The sequence below is a fragment of the Bufo bufo genome, chromosome 1 (assembly GCF_905171765.1).
Source record: "Bufo bufo chromosome 1, aBufBuf1.1, whole genome shotgun sequence".
Classification (NCBI taxonomy): domain Eukaryota; kingdom Metazoa; phylum Chordata; class Amphibia; order Anura; family Bufonidae; genus Bufo; species Bufo bufo.
Window position 1 is genome coordinate 262,011,059 of NC_053389.1, and position 23,338 is coordinate 262,034,396.

Genomic DNA, 23,338 nt, shown 5'->3' on the forward strand with positions numbered 1-23,338 from the left:
TAGATAGATAGATAGATAGATAGATAGATAGATAGATAGATAGATAGATAGATAGATAGATTATTCTTACCTGTTTTGGGTAACAAATTCAATAGCTTTTCCTGTCTTCATTCCAGTTTTTGTTGGCTACGATATTAGACGGAAAACATCAGACCACTCAGTGTCAGCCAAAGAAAATGTCAAATTTAATTGGCACATGAAGGAAATGCTGTTGCCAATGACACGCAAGAGCCTTACTATAACATGACCTTTAAAAAAACTGGCTAACTATCACCACATGTAAAAAATAAGTTTGGTACAATTTCCTAAACACAAGTTGTGTATGTATTATTAATATTTATTATTAAAGCACCATTCATTCCATAGCGCTGTACATATGAAAAGGGGTATACATACATAATACAGACGTGAGTGACCTAAATTCCGTGGCCCAGATTTACTAATCCTGTAGATGGCGTAAACTTAGCCAGGCTGTGTAGACCTGCCCCAGATGTATCACAGGGGCACAGACTGGATGGTAAATCTGGTGCAGGGAGAGACACTCTGACTCTATACCAACTACTGGTTGGCTTACTTTCAGAAAGATTTTTAATCCAAAATTCGGCCAATATTTTAGGCCCCCCTTATTAGTATGACTGACCAGTCTCTGCTATGCCCCACCACTTTTCAAGCCTGTGGGAAAAAAGTGTAGAAACCCCAGTTGCAGCAAATTGGCCAACTTTTTTTAGACAGATTTTTGGTGCATATACAGTATATACTATATATATATATATATATATATATATTCTACATAGATAATAAAAGTACTTAGTGGTAATCTCCAACACAGTAGGTTTTATAGTAGAACTGGTCAATGAATTGAAACCGACAAGCACACTCACTAACCACCTAATCTGGCAAATGTCAGTTATTTTGGTTAGGTTACCCGCTCTCTGTTGTACTCTGGCACATATCTGGCCACAGCTACTGTGAGGGGGCACATCTGGCCATAAATATTGTGAGGGGGCACATATCTGGCCATCACTACTGTGAGGGGGCACATATCTGGCCATAACTACTTGAGTGGGCACATATCTGGCCACAATTACTATGAGAAGGCACATACTGAATTATACCAGAATTGAACCACAGGGGACCAAAGGTAATCACAGACATAGTTAATGCAAATCATCTTACTCTTCCCACGTTTCCAAAACCTCCTGAAATACCCCCACATCCATTCACCCAGCAAGGAACTATTCATCTCTCCCTTCATCTTACCTTCTCATTTGACCACTTGCACTAACCTTCCTTCCAAAACACACACAGATACCTCCTGCCCTCTCTTATTCTCACCTATTAACACTTTCTCTGCTTCTCCTTATTGCTGGTAATATCTCTCCAAATCCAGCCCCCCCCCCCCCCCCCCTCAGCAAATTCCCACTATCACCTCTACGTCCAACTTCAAATCTCCTTCTACAAATTTCTGCAACCCCTTAAACCTAATAACCATTCCTCTTACCCCTGCTCCTTTGGTTCCTCTTGCATGAGCATTATGGAATGCACGCTCTGTCTGTAACAAACTGCCCTACATTCATGATCTTTTCATCTCTCAAAAACTTTCCTTTCTGGGTCTCACAGAAACATGGCTGACACCCTCTGACACCTCCTCCCCTGCTGCACTCTCATATAGTAGGTTTCATTTCACTCACACACCCCGCCCCGGCTGCAAACATGGTGGAGGAGTTGGTCTTCTCCTATCAGACACCTGCTCCTACAGCCCAACTCCACTGCCACCCTCCATTACACTCACTTCATTTGAAGTACACTCTGTTCGCATCTACTCTCCCTCCAACCTCCAAGTAGCTGTCATTTACCGTTTCCCAGGCCCAGCCACCATCTTTCTTGACCACTTTAACATCTGGCTCCTACACTTTCTTTCTGCTGACATCCCCACTATTATCATGGGTGACTTCAACATTCCTATTGACACCTGCCACTCAGCCGCCTCTAAACTCCTATCAGTCTCTTCCACCTTCAGCCTCTCACAGTGGTCTTCCGCTCCCACCCACAGAGATGGTCCCACTCTGGATCTTATCTTTACCCGCCTCTGCTCCCTATCGAACCTTTCTAATTCACCTCTCTCCCTATCCGACCAAAATCTTCTCTTCACTGGTCTCTTCTGCTGCTCCCCCAGTCCACACACTAGCACACCCCGCAGGAACCTTAAACATCTCGAATTTCACTTGCTTTCTGACTCTCTTCTGCCTCCAAGACCCAGATGCTGCCACCACCCTGTATAACACCACAATAAGTACAGCTCTGGACTCAGTTGCCCCCCTTACACACAACAAAACCCGAAAAATCAACAGACTGAGCTGAGCGGCAATGAAAAAAATCACATTCTAAAGATCAATTCACCGCATACAAGCAATCCCTCCTCATAATCAAATCCTCACTCGCTGATGCAAAACGGGCCTACTTATCTCTCATATCTTCCCTGGCCTACAGCCCTAAACAAGTTTTTAACACTTTTAACTCCCTTCTCTGACCCCCAGCGCCCCCACTCTCTCCTCTCATCTCAGCTGAGAACTTTGTTGCATACTTCAAACAAAAGATAGTCAACATCAGAGAAAGCTTCAGTACACAGTCCCCACAGACCCTCTACACAACTGCTCAGTCCTCTTTTCCCAAAACCCGCTTCTCCACCATTACAGAAGAAAATCTCTCCACTCTACTCTCCTTATCACATCTCACCACCTGTGCACTTGATCCAATCCCATCCCACCTCATCCCTAACCTCACCACAGTGTTTATCCCAGCCCTAGCTCATCTCTTTAACCTATCACTAACCTCTGGTGTCTTCCCCTCTGGTTTTAAACATGCTACCATTACACCCATCCTCAAAAAGCCTTCACTTGACCCATCTTCTTTGTCCAGTTATCACCGCATATCACTTCTTCCGTATACCTCAAAGCTACTTGAACAACATGTCCATTCTCAACTGTCCTCTCACCTCTTCTTCTGCTCCCTCTGACTGGCTACAATCTGGCCTCCGACCCCACCACTCGACTGAGACTGCCCTTACCAAAGTCACCAATGACCTACTAACAGCCAAAACAAAAAAAATTACTCTGTCCTCCTTCTCCTTGACCTGTCCTCTGCCTTTGACACTGTCGACCACTCCCTTCTGTTGCAAACTCTCATCTCTTGGCATCACTGACCTGGCCCTCTCCTGGATCACATCATACCTCACAGACCGGACGTTTAGCGTTTTCCACTCTCACACCACCTCCTCGTCTCATTCCCTCTCTGTTGGTGTCCCGCAAGGCTCTGTCCTAGGACCCCTGCTCTTCTCTATCTACACTTTAGGCCTGGGACAGTTCATAGAGTCCCATGGTTTTCAGTATCACTTTTATGCTGACGACACACAAATCTACCTCTCTGGTCCAGACATCACCACCTTATCATCCAGAATCCCACAATGCCTATCTTCCATATCATCCTTCTTCTCCTCTCGCTTTCTAAAACTTAACATTAATAAAACAGAATTCATCATCTTTCCCCAATCTTGCTCAACATCCCCCAACAGATCTATCTATCACGATCAATGGCTGCACACTCTCCCCGGTCAACCAAGTCCGCTGCCTTGGAGTGACCCTGGATTCTGCCCTCTCCTTCCGACCGCACATCCAAGACCTTTCCACCACCTGCCACCTCCAACTCAAAAACATCTCCCGCATCCGCGCTTTCCTCAACTTTGAATCTACGAAAATGCTTGTACATGCCCTCATCATCTCCCGTCTAGACTACTGCAACATTCTCCTCTGTGGCCTTCCATCCAGCACTCTCGTACCCCTCCAATCTATCCTCTACTCTGCTGCCCGACTAATCCACCTCTCACCCATGCCAATCCCTTCAGTGGCTCCCCATTGCCCAGCGAATTCAGTTCAAAATACTAACAAATACATACAAGGCCGTTCACAACCTGTCCCCTCCCTACATCTCTGAGCTACTTTCCAGACACATCCCCACACGCCATCTCCGATCCTCACAAGACCTTCTTCTTTCCTCTCCTGTTATCACATTTTCCCACAATCGCCTCCAAGATTTCTCCCGTGCATCCCCCACACTCTGGAACTCGCTACCCCAACATATCAGACTTTACCTACAGTGGAATCCTTCAAAAGAAACCTAAAAACCCACCTCTTCAGACAAGCCTACAACCAGTGACCCTGCTGCCTCTTTACCGCCATGACCAGCTTCACCCTCACCTACTGTGTCCTTCTCCTATACTATGTAGATTGTAAGCCCTCAAGGGCAGGGCCCACTGTCCTTCTGTACCAGTTTGTAACTTGTCTTGTTTATGCTTAGTGCAATTGTCTGTATTATGTATGTATACCCCTTTTCATATGTACAGCGCTATGGAATGAATGGTGCTTTAATAATAAATAATAATAATAATATCTGGCCACAGCTACTTGAGAGGGCACATATCTGGCCACAACTACTGTGAGGGGGCACATATCTGTCCGTAACTACTGTGAGAGGGCACATGTGGGCATAGCTACTGTATGTTGGCACAAAGGGGGAGTAATTACTCTGTGAGGGCATTAACCCCTTAAGGACCCTGATATTTTTCACCTTAAGGACCAGGCCATTTTATGTAGTAATAACTTTAAAACGCTTTTACTAAGGCCGCATGCACACGACCATTGTTTGATTCCGTGTCCGTAGCGCAGTTTTTCGGGATTTTCTGCGAACCTATTGATTTTCAATGGGTTCGTTAAAAAACTCGGCTAATGCAAACCGCGTCCGTGATCCGTGGTTCCAGTCTGTCCAAAAAATATAACCTGTCCTATTATTTCCGTGGAAAATGGTTCGCGGACCCATTCAAGTCAATGGGACCGCAAAAAAACGCGGAGGCACACAAGATTGTCGTCCGCGTCCGTTTTTTTCCTATCATTTGCATGGCAAACCTGTCTTAGACTTTTTTTTACATTCCTTTATGTCTGGTGGTCCTCCAAAAATAAAGGAAGACACACGGAAACAAAAACGGAAACGGATCACGGAACAACAGAACCCCATTTTGCGGACCGATAAAAACAACTGTCGTGTTCTTGAGGCCTTATCCAGGCCATTCTGAGATTGTTTTCTCGTCACATTGTACTTCGTGGTAAATTTGAGTCAAAATATTTAATTTTTATTTATAAAAAAATACCAAATTTACCAAAAATTTTAAAAAATTAGCAATTTTCAAAATTTCTATTTCTCTGCCTTTAAAACAGATAGTGATACCTCCCAAAATAGTTATTACTTTACATTTCCCATATGTCTACTTCATGTTTGGATCATTTTGTAAACTACATTTTCTTTTTTTGGGACATTAGATTTTTCAGAAAATTTACAAAACCCACTTTTTAAGGACCAGTTCAGGTCTGTAGTCACTTTGTGAGGCTTACATAATAAAAACCACCCATAAATGGCACCATTTTAGAAAATACACCCCTCAAGGTATTCAAAACAGATTTTACAAACTTTCTTTACCCTTTAGGTGTTCCACAAGACTTAAAAGAAAATGTAGATGAAATTTCAGAATTTCACTTTTTTGGCAGATTTTCCATTTTAATCCATTTTTTTCAGTAACAAAGCAAGGGTTAACAGCCAAACAAAACTCAAAATGTATTGCCCTGATTCTGTAGTTTACAGAAACACCCCATTTGTGGTCATAAACTGCTGTACGGGCACATGGCAGGGTGCAGAAAGAAAGGAACGCCATATGGTTTTTGGAAAGCAGATTTAACTGGGATAATTTTAAAGGGATTCTGTCACCAGATTTAACCCTATTAAGCTAGTTGACATTAGCGATGTGCTAATGTCAGCTAAACCTAACTAGCCTATTCCTACTTTTATCTATGCCCCCGTTATGCCAGAAATCTAACTTGTATAATATGCTAATTAGCTTCTAGGAGCAGGGGGGCGTTGTTCCTGTTCCTAGAGGCTCCGTTCTCCCACCTTTGTCGCCTCCCTCCAAGTCCTGATTGACAGGGCCAGGCAGCGCTCGCATCTGTCTGCCAGCCCTGTGCTCTGCTGAAATCTCGCGCCCCTCAGTATTCGGCGCAGCCGCGGTGAGGAAGCTGGCAGCCTGCGAGCGTCTTTCCCATACCGTGTCTAGTGTCTATATTCTGAAAGCCATTTTTTTTTTTTGGGCGACTGTCTTATGTAGGGGCTAATTTTTTTCGGTATGAGATGATGGTTTGATTGGTACTATTTTAGGGTGCGGATGACTTTTTGATCGCTTGGTATTACACTTTTTTTATGTAAGGTGACAAAAAATTGCTTTTTTTACACTGTTTTTATCTTATTTTTTTCTACGGTGTTCATCTAAGGGGTTAGTTCATGTGATATTTTTATACAGCAGGTTCTTATGGATGCAGTGATACCTAATATGTGTACTTTTTATTTATTTAAGTTTTACACAATAACAGCATTGAAACAAAAAAATCATATTTTAGTGTCTCCATATACTGAGAACCATATTTTTTTTTATTTTTTAGGCGATTGTCTTAGGTAAGGTATCCTTTTTGCGGGATGAGATGACGGTTTGATTGGCACTATTTTTGGGTGCATATGACTTTTTGATCGCTTGCTATTACACTTTTTGTGATGTAAGGTGACAAAAAATGCCTTTTTTTTACACCGTTTTTATTTTATCTTTTTAACGGTGTCCACCGGAGGGGTTAGGTCATGTGGTATTGTTATAGAACAGGCATTTTATTTTCAGCCATAGCAACGTGCTTCTGCGCATTGGGATGTGCTGACCCCCCCTCTTTTGTTTTATTGTTATAGAACAGGTTGTTACGGACGCGGCGATACCTAATATGTCAACTTTTTTATTTTTTTACATTTAACACAATAAAAGCATTTTTGAAACAAAAAAAATCATGTTTTAGTGTCTCCATAGTCTGAGAGCCATAGTTTTTGGGCGATTGTCTTAGATAGGGGCTCATTTTTTGTGGGATGAGGTGATGGTTAGTTTGGTACTATTTTGGGGGCATACACCTTTTTGATCTCTTTGTGTTGCACTTTTTGTGATGTAAAGTGAAAAAAAAAGTTTTTTTAGCACAGTTTCTATTTTTTTATTTTTATGGTGTTCACCTGAGGTGTTAGGCCATGTGATATTCTCATAGAGCCGGTCGATATGGATGCAGCGATATTTACTTTTCTTTCTATCCCTATTTTTTGCAATTTTTTTTAACTTTTTTGGGGAAAAGGACACTTTTTTTTTTACTTGAAGCTTTTTTTTTTTTTACTTCTTTTTTAAATTTTTTTATTTGTCCCACTCTGGTACTTCAACTTTTGGGGGTCTGATCCCTTTTACAATGCATTACAATACTTGTAATGTAATGCATTGGCTGTAAGTGTATTACACACTGTAATACACTTACAGCTGACCACAGCACATCTAGGGTTAATGCGCCGGCATCAGTGTTTTCACCAATGACGGCGCATACAGCAGGGGTCCGGTTATCAGTGACTGCCGGACCCCTGCCGCTGATCGGACGGGCGCAGCTCCTGCATAGTGTTGATCACGAATATTTGAATTTCGAATTTTTATCGCGAATATAGGTACTTCGAAAATTCGCGAATATTTCGAATATAGTGATATATATTCCTAATTTCGAATATTCGATTTTTTTTTTAATCAGTACACATGATCCCTCCCTGCTTCTAGCTTGTGGGCCAATGAGAAGACTGCAGTATATTTGACTTTAGGAATAGTGTTTGCGAATTTTCGAATTTTATTGCGATTTTTTTCAACTTACAACTATTAGACAAAGAAGATTATAGCACTATATTAGCTAAATTGCTCTATATTCAGGGTTTTTTTTCGAATAATTTTCTATATTGCTATAACTTGTTTTTTCGAATATTCGTAATATTCTAAAACAAGAATATATAGCAATATAGTGAAAATTCAAAAAAAATAAGAATTTAGAGCAATTTAGCTAATATAGTGCTATAATCTTCTTTGTCTAATAGTTGTCATTTTTTTCTCATCTGAAGTTCAGATTGGAAAAAAATTACAACTATAAAAAAAATGATTATAGCACTATATTAGCTAAATTGCTCTAAATTCGTTTTTTTCGAATACTCACTATATTGCTATATATTCTTGTTTTAGAATATTACGAATATTCAAAAAAACTAATTTATAGCAATATAGAAAATATTCGAAAAAAACCCAAATATAGAGCAATTTAGCTAATATAGTGCTATAATCTTCTTTGTCTAATAGTTGTAAGTTGAAAAAAATCGCAATAGAAAATTCGCATGACGAAAATTTGCATATAACACGATCATTACCTTGCCGATTTTTCGAGTAAAAAGATCGTAGAATATAACGAATATTCGAATTTGCGAATATTCGACGAATATTCTACAAAATATATATATCGCGAATTCGAATATGACCCCTGCCGCTCATCACTAGTCCTGCACCCACCCGATCAGCATGATGTACATCACTGGTCTTTAAGTTCCGGCCAGATATGATTTATACACTCAGGTCCATAAATATTGGGACATCGACACAATTCTAACATTTTTGGCTCTATACACCACCACAATAGATTTGAAATGAAATGAACAAGATGTTCTTTAACTGCAAACTGTCAGCTTTAATTTGAGGGTATTTACATCCAAATCAGGTGAGCAGTGTAGGAATTACAACAGTTTGCATATGTGCCTCCCACTTGTTACGGGACCAAAAGTAATGGGACTGAATAATAATCATAAATCAAACGTTCACTTTTTAATACTTGGTTGCAAATCCTTTGCAGTCAATTACAGCCTGAAGTCTGGAACGCATAGACATCACCAGACGCAGGGTTTCATCCCTGGTCATCCTGCTGCTTTTGTCGGCAGTCACATCATCAATAAATACAAGAGAACCAGTTCCATTGGCAGCCATACATGCCCACGCCATGACCCTACCACCACAATGCTTCACTGATGAGGTGGTATGCTTAGGATCATGAGCAGTTCCTTTCCTTCTCCATACTCTTCTCTTCCCATCACTCTGGTACACATTGATCTTGGTCTCATCTGTCCATAGGATGTTCCAGAACTGTGAAGGCTTTTTTAGATGTCGTTTGGCAAACTCTAATCTGGCCTTCCTGTTTTTGAGGCTCACCAATGGTTTACATCTTGTGGTGAACCCTCTGTATTCACTCTGGTGAAGTCTTCTCTTGATTGTTGACTTTGACACACATACACCTACCTCCTGGAGAGTGTTCTTGATCTGGCCAACTGGCCAACTGTTGTAAAGGGTGTTTTCTTCACCAGGGAAAGAATTCTTCGGTCATCCACCCACAGTTGTTTTCTGTGGTCTTCCGGGTCTTTTGGTGTTGCTGAGCTCACCGCTGCGTTCCTTCTTTTTAAGAATGTTCCAAACAGTTGTTTTGGCCACGCCTAATGTTTTTGCTATCTCTCTGATGGGTTTGTTTTGTTTTTTCAGCCTAATGATGGCTTGCTTCACTGATAGTAACAGCTTTTTGGATCTCATCTTGAGAGTTGACAGCAACAGATTCCAAATGCAAATAGCACATTTGAAATGAACACTGGATCTTTTATCTGCTCATTGTAATTGGGATAATGAGGGAATAACACACACTTGGCCATGGAACAAACTGTTGTAATTCCTACACCGTTCACCTGATTTGGGTGTAAATGCCCTCAAATTAAAGCTGTTAGTCTGCAGTTAAAGCACATCTAGTTAGTTTAATTTCAAATCCATTGTGGTGGTGTATAGAGCCAAAAATGATATAATTGTGTTGGTGTCCCAATTATTATGGACCTGACTGTATGTACGTCATGGGTCCTTAAGGGGTTAAGGGAACTGGATGGGACTGGGTGTGTATAGTTATGTTTTTGGTGGAGTTAAAGGCATAGCCTAGTGTGAAAAAAATTTCCCTGTTTGTGTTTTTCAAAAGTTGGGAGGTATGCATCATACAGCGGTGTGGGGAATCAAACACTGGGATGAGATAGAAAACTTGCTAAAGCAAGCAGCAGCGTGTCTGTTAAGCCTGTGCTTTTCTCTACATCCAGAAGCTTAGTCTTCCTCCTCTCTATGGACTTGTATGGGCAGCAGCTATAACCTGATCCCTCAGTGAACTGCTAAACCATCTTCACTTTAGACAGATTTTAACAGGGAATTAAGAGTTGATCATCAGCACAAGAGGGAAAAAGGAGGAAAGGAGCCTTATAAGTGGCATTTGTAATCTATCTATTTTAAGCTATTACAAACTTTCTTTTGTTCAATTGTACTATTATTTTTTTATGGAACAACAGTTTTTGAACAATTGTACAGGACTTGAAAAACGTGGCTGCTTTCTTTTAAAAAGACACCAGTCCAAGGGCTGTGTTTGGTATTGCAGCTTAGCCCAATTCACTTCAATGGAACTGAGCTGTAATAGCAGGTACTAACCATGGACAAGCATGGCACTGTTTCTGGAAGAAAGCAACCATGTTTTTTCTAATCTTGGTGAACTTCTTTAAAGGGTCTTTCCAAGTGTTTAATACTGATGACCTATCCTCAGGATAAGTCATCAGTATCAGATCTGTGGGGGTCCGACATTCGGCACCCCTGCCGATCAGCTGTTTTAACACTTAGATAACCTTCACCAATTGTGAATGGCGGATTCTGTGTTACATAGGTGTTATCTTTCCTTTTGGTGCTGCCTTTGATGATAATAAGATGACTACTGATAAGTGATCTCTATATAACAAGGAAATGTAAGCCTATTATGGGGTTTAGTGGGCAGAATGAAAACTACAGGATTTCAGGATTTATTTATAGAGACTAAGATGGAAAATTAAAAAAAAAAGACAAAAAAAGACTATGTTTAATCTGATTTAAACAGGTCATATTCTGCTGACATGGTCTCTTTAATGACAAGGGGCAGGTAAGCAGTCGTAGCAATTCAATGCTGGATACTCTCCTCCTTCACCCCTCTCATCTCAGGCTCCACAGCAGTGGTGCCGTTGCCTTCATGATAGATACTAGGGGAAAGTTATCCAGTATATTAGAAAAAGAGTAACATAATTTGGCTTACCTCTACAACAATGACTTCTACAGACACATTGGAAGGAAGAGGTAGATCAGGCTGAAAATGACAGGCTAGGGCAACAAGCAGATGTAGTGTGGCAAGAAGGTCCTTACTGTGGATCACTGGAAGAAGAAAGTCAAATACATAGATTATATCGTTTGTAATGTCTCATTGCAATAAGGTTTTGGGGTTAAAATTCCTGTGTGGAGGACACGGCTATAGGAAAAATGTATATAGGATTGTAGGATGGTGTTATAAGTGCTATAGATTCTGTAAAAGTGGCATTGTCTGCCTTGTCTTTACTGGAGATTTCTTATTTACTTGCCAGGGACTGATGATCATCCCATAGTACACTATCATTATCTAGTGGTAACATATATTGTATATGTTTCTATTCCTCTGAGGTACTGGGCAATCTGAGCTATACTAGGTACTAGGGACATGCCACCTGGCATTATCCAATCTATTGTTAAAGGATTGTCCCACAAAATATATTCTACATTTTTCACACCAATAGCTGAAACTTAATACTTTTATAATTTCATGCAATTAAAAATGTTTGTACTGCCACTGAGTTATTCAATAAACTTTATCTGTATAGTGCCATCTGCTGTTCATTCTTTTTCTAATTTCTCTGTCCACCACTCTGAGGTGGATGCACATGCTCAGTTTCATCCTTCAACTCCAACCATAGGACACACTCCCTGAGCTGTCAGCTTGCATTAAATCTAGCAGAGCAATGGATGGGGAGATCTCTGGATCCATGTGAGGTACAGGGCTGGTTCTAGCTTGTTTAGGGAGATATTGTCATGTCCTATATGATGTCTGATTTTCATTTTCTCATTAATCATGGGATAATCCCTTCAAGCTCTATATCCCTCACAATTAATTCATCTCATAGAAATCACCTTTTATCATCACAAAGTTTTCACATCCACAAGTTTGTTCTACTTAAAGGGGCCTGCTGTCATCTGCTTTTTGGGTAGCCATCTGACTTGACATTGCAACCATGCCCGTATTACTTTTTGTAGATTTCCCTTTGATTGGGAAAATAAGTTTAATACCAGCACACACAGAGCAGCTTTCACATAATCACTCTCAGGGACCAAATTTTAAAGAAGTTTTCCCATTCACAAACATTTCTGGCATAGGACTACTGCGTCATAATTGAAAGCAGGTATGATGCATAGCAGTATTCAAATCTGAGCCTTCTGCTTCATGAACAGAATACCAGATCTTCAGTTCAAACTGCCACACAGACCAGTAGGAAATGGAGGTGAATCTGCATAGTAATTGAGGATCGGTAACAACTCCTATGTTGTAGCAGACCAAGATGTATTAGAAACCAAGGAATAAAAGTTCGTTTTAATTTTTTTTAATTTTTTTTATTTTTTTAATTTGGGGTGGGGTGACCACTATTAAAAATAGCATGTGATAGTTGGGAGCCCTGTTACAGATTTTACATTGGGACCCAGCAGCTTCATGTCATTGCCCTGAGCGAGTAAGGCTACTTTCACACTGGTGTTTTGGTTTCCGTTTGTGAGATCCGTTCTGGGCTCTCACAAGCGGTCCAGAGCGGATCAGTTTTGCCCTAATGCATTCTGAATGGATAATGATCCGCTCAGAACACATCAGTTTGCCTCCGTTCCGCCTCCATTCCGCTCTGGAGACGGACACCAAAACGCTGCCTGCAGCATTTTGGTGTCCGCCTGACGATGCGGAGGCAAACCGATATGTCCTGACACACAATATAAGTCAATGGAGACGGATCCGTTTTCACTGACACAATATGGCACAACAGAAAACGTTTTGGCAATGTTAAAGATAATACAAACGGATCCGTTCTGAACGGATGCATGCGGTTGTATTATCGGTGCGGATCCATATGTGCAGATCCATGACGGATCCGCACCAAACGCGAGTATTTGTTTAGCTAAAAGGATGATATTTTTTCCTTTCTTTCACAATATTTTTGAGTTTAAATTTGATGTAGGATAACAGAGAGACTGCACGGTTGTCAGGGAAACTATAATTATCCGCCGTCCTATTGTACAATATCCCAAGCTCTTTTTTCTGCCGAGCGTTCACATTACTGGATGAAGTGAGCCATCTGTTGATCTGGATTTTGATTCATCTTTCACAGTTTCATGTTCATTTCTGCTCATCTGGGTTTGGCAGACGACATTTCACAAGATGTTTGCCGCTCAACCGGTCTCACTACAGCTCCTGATACAAGAAACTTTTACAGAAGAGTCCTGCACCTTTATTGCTGTACGTGGATGAGGGATATCATCATGATTCTATGTTCCCAGAATCCCTGGGGTTCCTAGGACCCTGATAAGGGGCTCCCCAGAACACAGCAACAACAAGACCTGTCTCTTTTACAATAGGGAAAGCAAAATAATTCCAGCCTGCTGAAAGATGCTTTACAAAACCGTAACATACAGTACAGACCAAAAGTTTGGACACACCTTCTCATTCAAAGAGTTTTCTTTATTTTCATGACTATGAAGGCATCAAAACTATGAATTAACACATGTGGAATTATATACATAACAAACAAGTGTGAAACAACTGAAAATATGTCATATTCTAGGTTCTTCAAAGTAGCCACCTTTTGCTTTGATTACTGCTTTGCACACTCTTGGCATTCTCTTGATGAGCTTCAAGAGGTAGTCCCCTGAAATGGTCTTCCAACAGTCTTGAAGGAGTTCCCAGAGATGCTTAGCACTTGTTGGCCCTTTTGCCTTCACTCTGCGGTCCAGCTCACCCCAAACCATCTCAATTGGGTTCAGGTCCGGTGACTGTGGAGGCCAGGTCATCTGGCGCCGCCCCTTATCACTCTCCTTCATGGTCAAATAGCCCTTACTTTGAAAGTTTTCCCAATTTTTCGGCTGACTGACTGACCTTCATTTCTTAAAGTAATGATGGCCACTCGTTTTTCTTTACTTAGCTGCTTTTTTCTTGCCATAATACAAATTCTAACAGTCTATTCAGTAGGACTATCAGCTGTGTATCCACCTGACTTCTCCTCAACGCCACTGATGGTCCCAACCCCATTTATAAGGCAAGAAATCCCACTTATTAAACCTGACAGGGCACACCTGTGAAGTGAAAACCATTTCAGGGGACTACCTCTTGAAGCTCATCAAGAGAATGCCAAGAGTATGCAAAGCAGTAATCAAAGCAAAAGGTGGCTACTTTGAAGAACCTAGAATATGACATATTTTCAGTTGTTTCACACTTGTTTGTTATGTATAGAATTTCACATGTGTTAATTCATAGTTTTGATGCCTTCAGTGTGAATCTACAATTTTCATAGTCATGAAAATAAAGAAAACTCTTTGAATGAGAAGGTGTGTCCAAACTTTTGGTCTGTACTGTATATACAGTGCCTTTGGAAAAGTATTTATGCCCCTTGAACTTTTCCCCATTAATTCATATTACACCCACAAACTTAAATGTATTTTATTGGGATTTAATGTATAGACCAACACAAAGTAGCAAATATGTGTGAAGTGGGGAAAAAAATTATACATGGTTTTCAACATTTTTAATAACTAAAAAGTGTGGCGTGCATTTGTATTCAGCCCCCTATACTCTTATACCCCTAAATACAATCCAGTGTGACAAATTGCCTTCAGAAGCCACCAAATTAGTAATAGAGTCCACTTGTGTGTAATTTATTCTCAGTATAACTACAGCTATTCTGTGAAGGCTGTTACATAGTTATATAGTTAATATGGTTGAAAAAAGACATACCGTAAGTCCATCAACTTCAACCATTCTTATTCTGTGAAAAGGTTTGTTAGAGAACATTAGTTATCAAACAGCATCATGAAAACCATGGGACACACCAGACAGGTCAGGGATAAAGTTGCGGAGAAATGTATAGCAGGGTTAGGTTATAAAAAATATCCCAAGCTCTGAACATCTCACAGAGCAGTGTTTAACCCATCAGTATGGCACAACTGCAAACCTACCAAGACATGAGTCCATCTAAACTGACTGCCCAGACAAGGAGAGCACTAATTAGAAAAGCAGTCTAGAGGCCATGGTCACTCTGTAGGAGCTGCCGAGATCCACAGCTCAGGTAGAAGAATCTGTCCACAGGATGACTATTAGGCGTGTACTCCACAAATCTGGCTTATTTTTTTAAAGCAAGCCATAAGTCCTGTTTGCAGTTTGCCACAAGCCATGTAGGGGACACAGCAAACATATGGAAGAAGGTGTTCTGGTCAGATGAAATCAAAGTTGAACTTTTTGACCTAAATGCAAAACACTATGGGGGTAATTTACTAACCAGAAATATGCGTATATTAGGCGTATTTCTGGCACAGATTGTGGCGCAAAGGTTATTTGTGCCACAATCTGCAACTTTCGCGCCAGGTCTAAAAAAAAGGGGGGCGTGGTGTGGGCGGGTAGGCCCATCTTATTTACTATTTTCTATGCCTGCTTCAACCCGTATGACCGGCATCCAGTAGGGTATTATCACATGACCAGAAAATATGGTATAAGGAAGCCCCTGGTCGGGAGCATCTCCAGCAGACATCTGGCAATATAGGGTTTAGGGTATGTAGTAGTCCTGGTGTATGATACCAATGTGTAAGAATATTTAGCTGGTTTTCCCTGTAAGTTAGGCAAGAGGAGCTAGAATGTGCCCTCTTCCAGATAGAACGCCAGGTCTCCTCTGGGAGCTCCCTTTGGAACCAGTCCTCCCAGTTCCGCATGTTTCTGCAGGAAATTCAAAGGAAATCAAAATATTATATATATCAGAGATAAGACCCCTAGATGAATGAACACGGGTACATAATCGTTCAAAAGGGGAGAGGGTCGGGCAGTCTAGTGACCCTAGCACACTTCTGCAATAATTCAGGATTCTGCGGTATTGAAATGACATTTTATTAGGCAGGGAGAATTTGGCCTGGAGGTCTTCAAAAGATAGAATCCTGGCCGAGAAGGTGTCCTTCAGGTCGGCAAGGCAGTATAATCCTGCACCTGTCCACAGTCTAACCATCCCCGCCCCTGAGCTATCCGGTAGGAGAGGAGTAAAGAGAAATAGAGTAAAGGGTGAACGGAGCGTGGCGAGGCCATATCTAATTCTGCTTCTATACCAAATCTTCCTAGTGAATGCCATTGGGCTGAGCAATTCAGAAGTTGGGATAGGCGGGGGGAGTGTAGTGTAGAACAAGAGGCAATATGCCTCAGGTGAGTCACTAAGTAGCATAATTGTATGTTGGGAAGTGCAGCAGAGTCTGTTTTGCGAATCGGTGGAGCCTATAGTTCCAAACAAAGTTGACCAATGTGGACTGGATCGAGCGAAGAATCGCGGCCGGCACCCTCACCGGGAGTGTTTCAAATAAATACAGAAATTTTGGGAGGATGGACATTTTGATTGCCGCTATGCGGCCCATGAAGGAAATTGGTAGTCCTTTGCATTTAGCCAATAATGTTGACATTTTCGATAGCATAGGGGGTAGGTTAGCCATAGGGATGAATAGGTAGCAGTAAGGTGTATACCGAGGTATCTAATGGCGCGCCAAGAATAATTAAATGTAGATTGGAGCTTATCAGGGGGGATGTTGATCGGTAGTGCCTCCATTTTAGAAGTGTTTAGTTTATAACCGGACAACTTACTGTAACAGTCCAGGACTAAGGAAGGTTAGGTAATGAGAGAAATGGGTTTGTCAAAGTAAGTAGGACATAGTCTGCAAAGAGGGAGATTCCATAGGAGGGCGGCCAGGGGTTCAATACTAAGCACGTAGAGAAGGGGGGAAAGAGGGCACCCCTGACGGGTTCCATTATAGGCAAGAGGAGTTGGAGTGCGCTAGACGAACCGTCGCGCCTGGGGAGTCCCCTCAAAGCGGTCACAAAGGGACCCCTGAAGCCATAATGGTGCAGGGTTCGGAACATTAAGTCCCAGTTTAGGCGATCAAAGGCTTTTGTCTGTGTCAAGGCTCTGTAATAGGGCATCGACACTTCCCTTGCCCACCGCGTCAATGAGGTCGATGGCCTTTCTGGTATTGTCCCCTGCCTGGTGGAATCGGACAAACTCAACTTGGTCTTTGTGGATTAAGTGATGTAGCCATGAGCTCAGGCGATTTGTTAATAGTTTTGTAAATATCTTAAAGTCCGAGTTTAACAGGCTAATAGAGCGGTAACTAGAGTACTCCGCTGGGTCCTTGCCTGGTTTGGGAAAAACAGTTATGTGTGAATTTAACATGGTGACTGGGATCTTTTCACCCGCTAAAAATCCATTAAACAGATCAACCATGTGTGGGGTCAGTAAGTCTTTAAAGGTTTTGAAATATGTGTTAGTCAGCCCGTCTGTAATGTTCTGGTTCAGATGAGCTAAGGCTTCTGAAGACAGAGAGGGTAAGCGACACTCCATTAAAAACTCGTCCAGTAACTAGTTCCTCTTTGTCTCATTGCTAGGGATGGAAGAGGGGAGAGAGGATAGAGCCGAGTAATGTGGAACAAATCAGCAATCAAGATTCCTGATTACATGGGGGGTGGACTCGGCTGTGCGATCCTTCAGTTGTCGAGCTAAGGGGGTGTGAGGTTTGTTACCATATGTGAAATAGCGCTGTCTAGTGTAGCAAATCATTTTTTTAGTCATGGAAAGGGTCAGCTTTTTAAGCTTGGATCGCAACACTTTAATTAATCGCAGTAATTGTTTAGACGGTCTAGAGTCCAATTCCCTCTCCGCCACTCACAAGGAGGGTAGGCATTCCCTATATTGGGCTTCTCTATCTTTTTTTAGGAGTGAGGAGAGAGAGAGGTCCAAGAACCACGAAGCACCGCCTTATGGGCTTCCCACAGGATGGACTGAGAGGGCGGCTTATCTTCAGCGAAGTAATGGGCGAGGGACTCACGTAATTCGGTGCAGGGCGTCAGGTTAGTTAGTAGGGTAGCGTTAAACCGCCAATGGGTATGTCTCAGTGGGGCAGAGGAGAGGATCAGTTCAAGGAATATGGGTGCGTGATCTGACCAAATGATCAGACCTATGGAGGCTGATCCCAAGGACCTGAGAGACAGTACGGTTCCCAGAAAATAATCTATCCTGGTATGAGTGGAATGCGGAGGGGAGTAGAAAGTGTATTGACGTGAGGAAGGGTTCTCCACCCTCCAGAGGCCAAAGAGGGAGTGCGTGTGAATGAGTTTACGGAAACCCCTGGACAGGCTTTTCACCTGACTAGACGCTGTAAGCCTGCAAGATTATCCGAAAATGGGACATTGTAATCCCCCCTATTAGCTGGATACCCCCTCTAGTAGAGGAAAGGGTAGTGAACAAAGACGAGAGGAAGGTGAGCTAACCAGGGTTAGGGGCATAGACCATGCAGAGCTGCATATGGACACTGTACAGGGTACCTTGCACAATGAGGTAATGACCCATGGGATCCGCGTCTACCTTGTCCACCTGAAATGGTCAGGATCGGGATATCAAAATCGCTACTACTGCTGATTTTGAGCTGGCCAGAGCTGCATAGGCTCTTCGGAACCAGTGCTTTGCGAAAGTGAAGGACTGAGAGGAGGTCAGATGAGTCTCCTGTAGAAAAACAATATCAGCATTAGCTCTGTGAAGTTCCAGTAGAGTAGTGCGCTTTTTGATATTGGAGTTGAGGCCCTTAACATTTAAAGGCATAATCTTAGCCATAGCTGAGAAAGGGAGAGGACCGTAGATCGTTATGGTCAATGTTTCCCATCAGGGGTTCCCCCCCAGAGAGCGCCAAGCTGCCCCTCCCAGCAGGTGGAAATAATATGTGAAACCCTAGACTAATGACATCTCCAAGAGCTAATAGGAGTGAGGTGTCAGCCAACTGGACTCCAATCAATGAGATAAGATTGGAGGTGTTGGTTACAGCTGCCCTGCCCTATAAAAAACACACACCAGTTCTGGGTTTGCTTTACACAAGAAGCATTGCCTGATGTGAATGATGCCTCGCACAAAAGAGCTCTCAGAAGACCTACGATTAAGAATTGTTGACTTGCATAAAGCTGGAAAGTGTTATAAAAGTATCTCCAAAAGCCTTGCTGTTCATCAGTCCACGGTAAGACAAATTGTCTATAAATGGAGAAAGTTCAGCACTGCTGCTACTCTCCCTAGGAGTGGCCGTCCTGTAAAGATGACTGCAAGAGCACAGCGCGGACTGCTCAATGAGGTGAAGAAGAATCCTAGAGTTTCAGCTAAAGACTTACAAAAGTCTCTGGCATATTCTAACATCCCTGTTAGCGAATCTACGATACGTAAAACACTAAACAAGAATGGATTTCATGGGAGGATACCACAGAGGAAGCCATGGCTGTCCAAAAAAACATTGCTGCACATTTACAGTTTGCACAAGAGCACCTGGATGTTCCACAGCAGTACTGGCAAAATATTCTGTGGACAGATGAAACCAAAGTTGAGTTGTTTGGAAGTAACACACAACACTATATGTGGAGAAAAAGAGGTACAGCACACCAACATCAAAACCTCATCCCAACTGTGAAGTATGGTGGTGGGGGCATCATGGTTTGGGGCTGCTTTGCTGCATCAGGGCCTGGACGGATTGCTATCATCGAAGGAAAAATGAATTCCCAAGTTTATCAAGACATTTTGCAGGAGAACTTAAGGCCATCTGTCCTTATATGACAGCCATATGTATCTAAGCTATATGACGGCTATATATATCTAAGCTATATGGCAGCTATATGTATCTAAGCTATATGACAGCTATATGTATCTGAGCTATATGACAGTTCTATGTATCTAAGCTATATGACAGTTCTATGTATCTAAGCTATATGACATCTATATGTATCTAAGCTATATGGCATCTATATGTATCTAAGCTATATGACAGCTATATGTATCTAAGCTATATGATGGCTATATCTAAGCTATATGGCAGCTATATGTATCTAAGCTATATGACAGCTATATGTATCTAAGCTATATGATGGCTATATCTGTCTAAGCTATATGGCAGCTATATGTATCTAAGCTATATGACAGCTATATGTATCTAAGCTATATGATGGCTATATCTGTCTAAGCTATATGGCAGCTATATGTATCTAAGCTATATGACAGCTATATGTATCTAAGCAATATGACGGCTATATCTATCTAAGCTATATGGCAGCTATATGTATCTAAGCTATATGACGGCTATATCTAAGCTATATGGCAGCTATATGTATATAAGCTATATGACAGCTATATGTATCTAAGCTATGTGATGGCTATATGGCAGCTATATGTATCTAAACTATATGATGGCTATATCTAAGCTATATGGCAGCTATATGTATCTAAGCTATATGACAGCTACTGTATATGTATCTGAGCTATATGACAGCTATATGTATCTAAGCTATATGACGGCTATATCTATCTAAGCTATATGGCAGCTACATGTATCTAAGCTATATCCACTGAGCACTGTTTTTTATATATTTATTGATAATCATGTATATGTATTAACACTACCATAAGTTTTTACACTATATGCACTGTATATGTACTATCAGGTATTTTATGATTAAAGAATCATGATATCACTGTTTTGACAGATGAATTACGTTTTTAAAGTCTCTTTGATATTTTTATAGCACTTAATTAATTATGGATGTTCATTATGTAAATTGCTTGCACTATTTATGCATGACACTGTGCACATGTTATTCAGCTAGACAAAGGCTCCATTGACAGAGCTGAAACATTGCTATCAGATGGGTTAATAAACCATCCACTTTTTTTCATCACAATTTGGAGTGCTGCCGTCTTTTTTCAACATAAGCTATATGACAGCTATATGTATCTAAGCTATATGACAGCTATATGTATCTAAGCTATATGACAGCTATATGTATCTAAGCTATATGACAGATACATATATCTGTCATATAGCTTAGATACATATATCTGTCATATAGTTTAGATACATATAGCTGTCATATGGCTTAGATAGATATAGCTGTCATATAACTTAGATACATATAGCTGTCATATAGCTTAGATGGATATAGCCATCATATAGCTTAGATACATATAGCTGTCATATAGCTTAGATATACACTCACCTAAAGAATTATTAGGAACACCTGTTCTATTTCTCATGGATGCAATTATCTAGTCAACCAATCACATAGCAGTTGCTTCAATGCATTTAGGGGGGTGGTCCTGGTCAAGACAATCTCCAGAACTCCAAACTGAATGTCAGAATGGGAAAGAAAGGTGATTTAAGCAATTTGAGCGTGGCATGGTCTGAGTATTTCACAATCTGCTCAGTTACTGGGATTTTCACGGACAACCATTTCTAGGGTTTACAAAGAATGGTGTGAAAAGGGAAAAACATCCAGTATGCGGCAGTCCTGTGGGCAAAAATGCCTTGTGGATGCTAGAGGTCAGAGGAGAATGGGCCGACTGATTCAAGCTGATAGAAGAGCAACGTTGACTGAAATAACCACTCGTTACAACTGAGGTATGCAGCAAAGCATTTGTGAAGCCACAACATGCACAACCTTGAGGTGAATAGGCTACAACAGCAGAAGACCCCACCGGGTACCACTCATCTCCACTACAAATAGGAAAAAGAGGCTACAATTTGCACGAGCTCACCAAAATTGGACTGTTGAAGACTGGAAAAATGTTACCTGGTCTGATGAGTCTCGATTTCTGTTGAGACATTCAAATGTCATGCAGAGTCCGAATTTGGCATAAACAGAATGAGAATATGTATCCATCCTCTGATGGCTACTTCCAGAAGGATAATGCACCATGTCACAAAGCTCGAATCATTTCAAATTGGACATGAACATGACAATGAGTTCACTGTACTAAAATGGCCCCCACAGTCACCAGATCTCAACCCAATAGAGCATCTTTGGGATGTGGTGGAACGGGAGCTTCGTGCCCTGGATGTGCATCCCTCAAATCTCCATCAACTGCAAGATGCTATCCTATCAATATGGGCCAACATTTCTAAAGAATGCTATCAGCACCTTGTTGAATCAATGCCACGTAGAATTAAGGCAGTTCTGAAGGCAAAAGGGGGTCCAACGCCGTATTAGTATGGTGTTCCTAATAATTCTTTAGGTGAGTGTATATACAGACATCCCAACCTGCAAAAACTCATTTCAGGGAGGTGCACTTCTCATTTCAGGGAGGTTTTCTTTTTTTTTTTCTTTCGCGAACTTTTTATTACATTTTCCAAACCTATGCAGTATCTGCACACTTTGCTCTATGGTGTGGAGGACTGGGCTCATCACCCTGCCCCAAATTATCATATTTATGTATATAGCTGTCATAACAATGTGACAGGAAGATCTTCTGCCTTTATGAACTAGGAGATGATCATGTGACAGTGTTTGTATGCTAGGTTAGGTTGTGCAGTGCAGGGGGCGGGGAAGGTCAGATTATTCACGCCCACAAATATTCATGAGGGAGAGCTCAGACATTGTTGTTACACGCCCCCACAGCTTTGCTGCAGCATGTAAACAAAGCAATAATAACAGAACCATGCAAAGGTGTAAGTATGGGGTTTCTCTTAAGAAATCAAGCTTAACTAATGTATATGTATGTCCTGATGAGTTTTATACGTTTTTTTTTCTCCATAACTGGGATAAGCCCTTTAAGTCTGTGGATTCCCCCAGCACAAATCAGGTAAGAAAGATTATACTCAAAAGTGGCTGAGTAGAGGAGAGAGTACTCCTGTGGGGAAGAGTAGCGGAAGTCATATGAGCAGGTCAACAAGTCTAAGTCATTCCTCCCAGGACTCCACAGAGCAAAAGGGAAAATAACCTGACTACCCCTCATTAATTAACATGGCCTCTCAGGGAGGGAAGAGTTAGAGAAGGAGTAAAGGGAAGTGGGTAAAACTGCCTTAAACTTGGACAATTGAAAGGCCGACTGCTTACAAAGAGTCAGGTCTCTCATCAGCGTTCCACCATAGGTGGTCGCAGGCGTCTCTTACGGGGACCCACGTTGTGCCAGGTCAGCGAAATTGGAGGTAGTTGGATGGGCAGCTCCCAATCAGGCAGAGATGGAGAAGTTATAGCCAGGCGGGAGCAAAAGTCCGAAATATCCTCTGGTTTCTTGCGGACTGACAGACTAAAGAGGAAGCCCCATCTGTAAAGTATCTCTTTTTTATGGAGGAGATCCAGCAGGGGTTTCAGCGCTCTCCTCTTTTGAAGAGTGATCCAAGATAAGTCCTGGTATAGGAATATCTGGGGCCCCTGGTAGTCCATACATGGAGCTGAGC

At 41.6% G+C, this 23,338-nt stretch overlaps 1 protein-coding gene across 1 annotated transcript in view; it reads right to left on the reverse strand.

The window, feature by feature from the left end:
• PARVG (parvin gamma) overlaps positions 1 to 23,338 on the reverse strand; it is a 103,434-nt gene that overhangs the window by 45,157 nt on the left and 34,939 nt on the right. Inside the window, exons 6-7 of the mRNA XM_040439160.1 lie at positions 11,097 to 11,212; positions 71 to 126 (exon numbers count right to left, since the gene is read on the reverse strand). Of these exons, the coding sequence (XP_040295094.1) occupies positions 71 to 126; positions 11,097 to 11,212 (172 nt within the window). The remainder of the gene's footprint in view (positions 1 to 70; positions 127 to 11,096; positions 11,213 to 23,338) is intronic.